This window comes from Myotis davidii, unplaced genomic scaffold, assembly GCF_000327345.1.
Source record: "Myotis davidii unplaced genomic scaffold, ASM32734v1 scaffold825, whole genome shotgun sequence".
In the NCBI taxonomy this organism is placed as follows: domain Eukaryota; kingdom Metazoa; phylum Chordata; class Mammalia; order Chiroptera; family Vespertilionidae; genus Myotis; species Myotis davidii.
Genome location: NW_006296541.1, coordinates 72,718 through 82,096, shown reverse-complemented (window position 1 = coordinate 82,096; position 9,379 = coordinate 72,718). Strand labels below are relative to the sequence as shown.

Sequence of the window (9,379 nt, the reverse complement as noted above, 5' to 3'; positions counted from 1 at the left end):
GGGAAAGAGGGTTCCTGAGTTAATGGCAAGGGCAAAGGCCCAGGAGCGGGATTATTCACAGAATCACAAAGGCTAGCGTAGTAGCTGCAGTGAGCACAGGGGAGAGTAGTGGAAGACAGGGTCCAAGAGGTAATGGAGGAGAGGCGATGGCAGCTAATTTCGTTCTAAAGGCTACTGTAAGGGCTTTTGCTTTTACCCCAATAATATGAGAGCCAAGGGAGGGTTTTAAGAGAGGCAGTATGTCATCTGACTTGGTTTATATAAGGATCCTGCTGGTAATCCTGTGAAGATTAGAGTGTGGGAAAAGGGGAGTAGGGAAACAGTGCAGAGGGGAGAAGGGGGCTTCACTCCTTTCTGCTTCTAAGTGTTCAGGCAGAAGATGAAGGTGGCAGGACCAGGGTATGGGCTGTGGAGGGGGAGAAGTGGGCAGGTTCTGGTTGCAGTTGGAAGGTCTAAGCTGACAAGTTCTAATGTATGTTGTCAAAGGAAGGAGAAGGGTCAAGGATGACTCCAAGATATCCAGGTGGAGATGTCAGGTTGGCCATTGGATGTAAGAGTCTAGAGCAGCGGTTCTCAACCTGTGGGTCGCGACCCCTTTCACAGGGGTCGCCTAAATACATCCTGCATATCAGATATTTACATTACGATTCATAACAGTAGCAAAAGTACAGTTATGAAGTAGCAACGAAAATAATTTTATGGTTGGGGGTCACCACAACATGAGGAACTGTATTAAAGGGTCGCGGCATTAGGAAGGTTGAGTACCACTGGTAGAGGTGGGGGCATGCCCAGATGGAGAAATTATTAAGGTAACCTCTTTGAAAGGCAAGAGACTGATGAGAACAGGAAGGGAGGAAGGTAGATGGGAAAGAGAAGGGGGCACTCCACTGTCAGGAGGAGCAGCAGACAGGGGAGTCGGAGGGAAACCTGGGGAGGGTGGTATCCTGAAAGCCAAGTGAAAAAAGCCCAGAGCGCAGGGCGCGATGATGGTGTCAGATGAAGAATGAGAATTGACCATGAGGTCTAGCACCATACAGGTCATTGGTGGCCCGGTCAGGGGAGAAGGACAGGAGTGAGAGTCTGCTGGGAGAGACTAGAAGGGAAAATTGGGAAGAGAAATTGCAAATAGCAAGTGTAAACAATGCTTTCAAGAAGTTTTGCTGAAAAGGGAAGGAAACGAATGGGCAGTGGCTGGGCAGGAGATGGGGTTTATAGTTTTTAAGATGGAAGACGTAACACTGCCTATCTGAGGGACAGATCCAGGAGAGATGGGAATATGATGATACTGGGAGACGGGGGATAGCTGCAGTGATGCCCTTAAGTGGATGAAGGGGTGGGATCCAGTATGAGGTAGTGGGGAATAGAAAAGCTTGTCCACTACTATGGAGGGAAGCAGCCATTATGGGGCTGGGATCTGCAAAAATTCTCTTTTGTTTGCTTGTGTTTCTTACTGAAATGCATAGGGTTTTCCTATAAATTACTTTTTCATTTCTCCTTTATATGACAGAGCATTATATTGATTTTTTAAAAAAATGTATGTGTGTAAGTAGGGTACATTATCCAGGAATTTCATTTCAGGATGAGACAGGAAGCAATACAAAACACTTAATAAAAAAGGGGTCCTAGTCTGACAAGATTGAACACCATTGTTGTAGGGCCCATTATAAAGCCTGTGAGGCTGAATAACTTAAGGAAGAAATTCATCATTACTCTGCTGCTATGGTGTCTCCTGTGTCCTCTCCATTTCCCCATCAACATAGTAGGTGACAGTTTGACTAGCAGCTCCCCTTTTCAGCTCGAGTTAAAATACTCTAAGTGGGGGGAAATCCAGGAAGGCTTCCTGGAGGAGGGGAGGAGATAAAGAGCTCATTATTTTGTGTGTGGAGAATGTCCACCATGCCTGGAGACATGTAAAGCTATTTTATCCTCACAATAATCCTGAGTCAGAGGGTGAAGTTACTTAGCGATGGTCACATAGCAAGGCAGCATTTGAACCCCAGTCTAGGTGATTTCAAAGGCTCGGAGGTCCTGGCAGATTAGGGGAAGGAAGGAGGGGGAGGAGCCTTATGCAGCAGTTGTCCCAGAATGGGCATAAACAGGATGTGGTGTTGTATGAAACCTTTCCCCTACCCCACACCCTGCCCCCCTTCTTTCCCCAGCCCTCGTCCCCACCCCTAGAAGACAGCGGAACTGAGAAAAGAAGAGGCCTGTGGACAGAAAAGTCATGGTCAGGGGGCCAGGGGTCGTTCGGGGTGGGTCTGGGGCTGGGAGGATGCCTGGGTGAAGGTCAGGCTGTGTGTTGGAGAAAAGGGGCTGGGAAGGGGACCCCCACTGTGGCGAAGGACCAGGCTGGGGAAAGAGAGACGGTGGTTCCTGGTTTAGCCCCAGGTAAACAGATCTCGGGGTTTCCTTGAGTTTTGCCCAAGGATACCTGCTGGAGGGCTGGAATTTGGCCTCTGCTCTACAATCCAAGTATGTGCCCTGGTGAGGGGCAGCGTCTGCCTGGGGAAAAGGTGCCTTTCCTCATGTCATGAAGGCCGCATAGGGGCTGTCAGAGCATTCCTCTTCATGAGTAGATAGAGGCACTGAGGCTTGGGCCGGGGGCAGGGACTGAGGCGAGGCCTGCTCAGCGCTTTTTGGGCTCTGCTGCAGTCGGACTCCCTGGTGGTGTGCGAGGTGGACCCAGAGCTAAAGGAAAAGCTGAGGAAATTCCGCTTTCGAAAAGAGACAGATAATGCAGCCATAATAAGTGAGTGTCCTTTTCCCTGGATGGAGGGGAGGGAGGTGGGGACATATGACGAGGGCTGGACTAGAGTCCCTGAGTTAGAAGGGGTGTCCTCACTAAACCCTGTGTGCCATCCCTCCCTAGTGAAGGTGGACAAAGACCGGCAGATGGTGGTGCTGGAGGAAGAATTTCAGGTGAGGGGCTGGGTGGATGGGACCTCCCAGAAATGGGTGGGGCTGGGAGACCCAAGGGCCTGGCATTGGGGGCCAGAAAGACCTGGAGGTCAAGTCCCCGCTCAGATGTGATCTTAGGCAAGAGACTGTGTGGGTCTCTGCTTCCTCATCTATGAAATGGAGATAACAGTACCGACCTCATGGGGTTGTTTGTGGATTCAATGATTTAATCTTTGTAATGGGTTTAGAAGGCCTGGCACATAGTGCTCAATAAAATGATAATACTTTATTGGCACTTAAAGAATTTCCAGATAAGTTAATAAAAAGTTAGCAGACATCCTTTATAATATATAACCTTACCCTCTCTTGGTCTCACTGTCTTTATCTATAACATGGGAATGATAATAAGGCTTACTTCATAGTGTTGTGGTAAGGATTTAGGGCGGTGCCTGTGGAGACTGGGCCTGGGCTGTTTGACAGAGGAGGGGGATTGGCTAGGAGTTGGGCTCCCTCTGGTCTGAAAGGAGGTATAGTAAAGTGGTTATGATTTAAACCCAGATTCATATTTGAACTCCTCTGCTCAGAGTTGCTGTGCAATCTAGGGCCAGTGTCTTAACACCTCTGGGCCTCAGCTTGCTCACCTGTAAAGTAGGGATAATAATAAGACCTACCCCACAGAGTTATGGAAGAGCTCAACGAATTAGTCCATGTGTGTTACTTAGACCAGTATCTTGGCACATAATAAATGCTTGTTTAATGGCAATATTTTCTTCTGTTTTTTCCCTCCTCCCCCAGAACATTTCTCCAGAGGAACTAAAAATGGAGTTGCCAGAAAGACAGCCAAGGTATCCTGGGGGAAGGAACAGGAGGGTCAGGCCATGGGGAGAGGGTGATGATGGAGGTGGGGACTGAGCGGACTGCTTGGGCTCCAGTCCTATTCACCAGCTTGGGATCTCTGTGTTTGAGGCCAGGAGTTCTTATCCTAGGACTCTGTGTACAGTATACTAATATTTTGTTGCAGAATTTTACATTGATAATCACATGTGAAATTAGAGCTTGCTTTTTTAAAAATACAAACTTTGGTAAGTTTCAGCCTTAACATTGCTCTTGCTTCATTAAATAAAAAGAAAGAAAATTTCCTTCCTCTTTAATGCTGCAGAATATTTCTGGTAACAAATAAATTATTTGACATTTAACAATTGGGGAAAATCTTGTGTGAAGCCACGTAAGTCTGGTGCTTTTTGTGAGTGGAGGAACACTCTGACACTTCTATGGTAACCGGTCTGTTTAGATTTCCACTTCCCCTGAGGTGAATTTTGGGTGCCTGAGGATTTTGAGCCTCCATCCCAGCCAGAACCAGCTCCTGGGTGTCTGACAAGTGTAGTCCCAAAGGGCCCCATATCCGGAAGGCAGCCTCAAATGTGGGAGGTATTGCTCTGCGGCTGCCTGCTGTCTAGAAATCCTTTATTGTTTTATCTTTGAATTTGTGTTTTTTTCATGAAGTCTTCTGAGACAATAGAGCATGTGCTAGGGCTTGGGGCAGTGCCACCTCCAGCCCTGGACCGGTTCTCTATCCACTCCCTGCACCACCCAGTGATGCCCTGGCAGGGGGCCTGAGTGCAGATTCCAGGAGGGTTAGGGTCAGACACCTCCTGCTCCTGAATGAAAGTTCCAGAGTGTGCCTGTAAGCATCTGCACTCCCCTTTCAAGTGTTCCCATGTCCAAGACAGCAAAGCTTGCAGAAGAAAGGAAGAAGTTTTTCTCTTGTCTTTTGAACAAGGGGCCCCCAATTTTCAGTTAGCACTGAGTGTGGCAAATTATGTAGGCAGGCCTGGTCTCAGCCCCAGCTGGACAGTATCACATAGTGGTTGAGCATTTATAGTCTAGGTTCTAATGTACCCATAGACCTTTGGGCAAGTGACTTCACCTCTCTGGGCCTCAATTATCCCATCTGTAGTATAGGGATAAAATAGCAATTTCATCATAAGGTTGTTGTGAGTTAATAAGCACTGACTTTTTGTTAATTCTCACCTAAGGATATTTTTCCATTGACTTTTAGAGAGAGTAGAAGGGAGGGAAGGAAGGTGAGAGAGAGAGAGAGAGAGAGAAACATCAATGTGAGAGAGACACATTGATTAGTTGCCTTCTGCAGGTGCCTGAACTGGGGCCCAGATTGAACCTGCAACCCAAGTATGTGCCCTTGACCAGGAATTGAACTCATGAACCTTTGGTGTGCGGGCCAGCGGTCTAACCACTTAGCAACACTCGCCAGGGTAGCACTGACTATTTTTTTAAGCCATTATGTTTTTCTTTTTAAAATGTTTTCATTGAGGTCTATTTGACATATGACATTACTGTATATGTCATTACTGTTTCAGGTGTACAATGTGATTTGATATTTGTATATATAGTGAAATGATCAGCACAATAAATTTAGTTAACATCTGTCACCACACGTAGTTACAAAAGCATTTTTTTTCTTGTGATGAGGACTTTTAAGATTTACTCTCTTAGCAACTTTCAAATATGCAATACGGTATTATTAATTACTAGAAGCCCCGGTACACGAAATCTGTGTATGGGTAGGTTCCCTAGACCTGGCTGGCGATCAGGGCCTATTGGGCCCTTCCAGCTGCCAGCCAGGGCCTTCCTTTGTTCCACACTGCCCCCTGGTGGTCAGCGCACGTCATAGCAAGCCATCGAACTCCAGGTTGAACTTCCTAGGGGACACTTTGCATATTAGCCGGTTATATATATATAGATAGTCACCATGTTGTACATTAGATCCCCATGACTTATTATTTTATAACTGGAAGTTTGTACTTTTTGACCCCCCTCACCCATTTTGCCCACCACCAACCCCCTCCCTCTGGCAACCACCAATCTGTTCTCTGTATCTATGAACTTGATTTTTTGTTTGTTTATTTTTTTAATTCCAAATGTGAGATCATAACAGTATTTGTCTTTCTTTGTCTGACTTATTTTACTTAGCATAATGTCTCAACGTTTCATCCATGTTGTCACAAATGGCAGGATTTCCTTTCTTTTTAATGGCTGAATAGTATTCCATTGTATGTATAAACCACATCTTCTTTATCCATTTATTCATCGATGGACATTTAGTTTGTTTCCATATTTTGCTATTGTAAATAATGCTGTGATGGACATGGGGTGCATATATCTTTTCAAATTTGTGTTTCATTTTCTTTGCATAAATACTCAGAAGTGGAATTGCTGGATCATATGATAGTTCTATTTAGCACTTACTATTATCATTATTTTTAATCATTTATTGTGTTTGAGGCCAGTACCTTCAGTCTCAGTTGTTAACCCTAGGTTCTCAGACTCATGCAAGATTTCAAGGTTGTAGACTTAGGTAATCGGCATTGAAGTCCTGAATTTGAATTCCTTTTCACTGGTGTAGGTTCGTGGTTTACAGCTACAAGTATGTGCACGAAGATGGCCGAGTGTCCTACCCCTTGTGTTTCATCTTCTCCAGCCCTGTGGGTGAGACTCAGCTCTACCCATCCTGAGAATAGGGTCTTAGATTCTGTGTGGGGTATGTAAGATAGTGTTTGAGAGTGCAGGTGTGTGTGAATGTGTGAGTGACTTGGTGAATACTGGGAGGGCAGTGCATGGAAGTTGGGGGCTTAGATTTCTCATGAGCCCAACCCATCCTCCTAAGTCCCAAGATGTGTAAGTAATCCTTTTTTCTTTTTCTTTTCTTGTTTTTTTTTTTTTTTTAACCTAGAAACTCCTGTCTGGGAGTTATTCTGAGGGTCCCATCTCCAAGGACCCTCAGAATAACTTCAAGCCCCTAGACAAAACTGAAAACTGGGACTCCTTAGAACAGCTCCTAGGACCCTTAGAAAACTCCAGGGCCTACAGGAGATTACTGGCCCCTTAGTGAATACCCCAGGATCCCCCAGTTATGTTTCCTTCTCCCTTTTCCATGCAGGCTGCAAGCCCGAACAACAGATGATGTATGCAGGGAGTAAAAACAGACTGGTGCAGACTGCAGAGCTCACAAAGGTCTGGGCCTAGGGCTGAGGATCCCATAGTGTTAGGGAGGAGGGGTCAGGGAGTCTAGCCTCCTGGGTCTGAGGGAGGAAGGGGCTGGGGCCTCGCTCTCTCAGTTCCTGAATGGGTCGTGATATTGAGAACTCTCTCCGCCCAGGTGTTTGAAATCCGCACCACTGATGACCTCACCGAGGCCTGGCTCCAAGAGAAGTTGTCTTTCTTTCGTTGACCTCTGGGTTGGGGATCTGAATTCCTGATGTCTGAGTCCCCAAAGGAACTGGGGATTCAGACCCCTAGGACCTGAACATCCGAGACCCCGAAGAAATTAAACTGCAAGAACTCAGAGATCCTCTTTCTGGCTCAGTTTCTGTTTCTCATTGCGGGCGCCAGCTGACAGTCCCTGCAGTACCAGCCTCAGGCCGTCAGAGGGCAGGCAGACCAAGTGGATGTCCGCTGAATTCCGGGAGGAAAGGAGGATACCTGCTTCTCTGAAAGAAGCCTGTGGGGTTTCCTAGGAAGTATGGGGGCGGCCCGGTCTCCTGGAGGAATTGGGGGAATATTTGAATCCATGAAGGAGCCACTCCGGAGGGGATTAAGAATACCTGGGTCCCTGAGAGTAAAGGAGATTGTCCGTTTCCCCCCCTCCTCCCTTCCCTTCCCTTCCCAGCTCTAGGGGTTAAGCAGGCATTAGCTTACACCGAATACTACTTTTCTCAGTGAGGCCTCAGTCAGGAAGAATTTAAATGCAGAAAGTTGTTGAAAGATCAAACATAATTGTTCAGGGGCTTGGGAGTTCTTGGGGTGGGTTGTTTGTGTGGTTGGGTAGACCTAGAGGCTCCAGTGCTGAAGGCAAAGAAGATCCAGGATCCTTAGTGGACCGCTAATGGGTATGGTGTTGAGGGGGCAGGAAAGGGACAGCCTATTTGTCCCTGTCTGGAGATTCTTCTGTCTTCTGGCGTCCCCGGGCATTTGACACCCTCAGGCTTTGTTTCTGTCTCTGAGGGACATTTATTGAGAACCAACAGTGTACTAGGCTCTGAAAATTCCCAGACAGGCAGATCTTCATAGTTATAAATCACTCTTTCTGTCTCATTGCTTCTCCTTCATGTCTCAGTTCTTCTCTGTGTCCCCAGATTCAGGGACCTGGCTCCCTCCTCCACTCCTTTCCAGGTTCCCTATAGAGGTGGCTGTTGCCATGGTAACAATGGCATTGTGACCTAGGGCCTGGGCTGCCCCTCCCCAGCTCCAACTCTTCCCCATTCTTCCCAGCCAGAATATACCATACCCTCACCACTCACTTTGTCCATCCCTTGCCCCCTTATTCCCAAGCAGGACAAGGCCTTGCTTGAGGGATTCAGCATAGAATCACTCTACATAAAGAAATCCCCTGCCCTCAATTTTCTGTGGGGGAAGGGAGTGAGAGGAAGGTTAGGGTGTGATGAGCTCCTTTCCTCTGACACTTGTCCTGGTGCCCTACCTCATCTTTCTGCCAGGCACGTCTCTTCCCCTCCCTCTAATCACAGCCTGAGTCCCTGATGGCTAGGGATGGAAGAGGAGGAGGGCTGGGGATAGGAGAAGTCATTCAATCAAGAGGTCAAGCAATTCCCTGGCCTGCAGAGGTCAGAGAGGCAAAAGAGGTAGTTCAAGGTTGTGCACTTACATGTTCAAATTAATAATAATAGCTAATCCTCTGACTGAGGGCTTCCTATGTACTAGTACTTCTATAAGCACTTTATAGATATTATTAACTCATTTAATTCTTACAATGTCCCATGAAGAAGGTACATTATCCCCAATGTACAGATGAAGAAAGAGGCACAGAAACTAAAAATGGTTGCCTGAAGTTCCACACCTAGGACTCTGTAGTTAGAACTTTAACCCAAGGCTATTATTCTGTGGCCAATTGGCCACTCACTTTCTTAGGTGGGCCATCTCCCCCTCTTTCTCCTCCTCCCTTCCCTCCCACTTGTCCCTCCTCGTCCCCAATAGTTAAACTTATGTCTGTGTCCAAGCTTATTATTGCAAACCATCTAGTCAGACAGAGGCATGTACAAGGAATTACCCAACCAGAAGCAGGGAGTTTGGAAAACAGGCACCAATCAGAGAGAGATTCTGAGGAGCAGCCCAATGCAGAGTAGGTTTGGCCAGAAGGATTATGGAAGGACTAATCAGAGAAGCCAGAACAGAATACACTATCTAATAAAAAATCAGCACAGAGGTGGTGGCTTTGGGTTTGGGGCCCCTCCTTCCAGGACGGTACAAATCAGGGACTGCCTCCCCTCTTTCCACTAACCTCCCCTCTAGGCTCCCACAGATCCAGGCTCCTTAGTTCTCTCTCTCTTTCTCTCTCTCTCTCTTAAAAGAGAAAGCATATCCCTTTTCAGGGGGTTCCTTCAATTTTTCAAAAAATCAAAATTTTTATTGATTTTCAGGAAGAGAGAGAGAGGGAGAGAGGGAGAGA

The 9,379-nt window shown here is 46.8% G+C and overlaps 1 protein-coding gene across 6 annotated transcripts in view; it reads left to right on the top strand.

Annotated features, from left to right (window-relative positions):
• GMFG (glia maturation factor, gamma) overlaps window positions 1-7,270 on the top strand; it is an 8,652-nt gene extending 1,382 nt beyond the window's left edge. For 2 of the 6 annotated variants that reach the window (XM_006771946.2, XM_015569272.1), the window contains 7 exons: window positions 2,160-2,227; window positions 2,653-2,749; window positions 2,870-2,919; window positions 3,694-3,743; window positions 6,323-6,405; window positions 6,857-6,930; window positions 7,076-7,270. In XM_006771946.2, the coding sequence (XP_006772009.1) occupies window positions 2,225-2,227; window positions 2,653-2,749; window positions 2,870-2,919; window positions 3,694-3,743; window positions 6,323-6,405; window positions 6,857-6,930; window positions 7,076-7,147 (429 nt within the window). In that variant the 5' untranslated portion in view covers window positions 2,160-2,224 and the 3' untranslated portion in view covers window positions 7,148-7,270. Of the gene's footprint in view, window positions 1-2,159; window positions 2,253-2,277; window positions 2,389-2,652; window positions 2,750-2,869; window positions 2,920-3,693; window positions 3,744-6,322; window positions 6,406-6,856; window positions 6,931-7,075 lie in introns of those variants that run through there. The other 4 variants (XM_015569271.1, XM_015569273.1, XM_015569274.1 and 1 more) reach the window with 4 other exon arrangements.
• The last annotated feature ends 2,109 nt before the right edge of the window (window positions 7,271-9,379 follow it).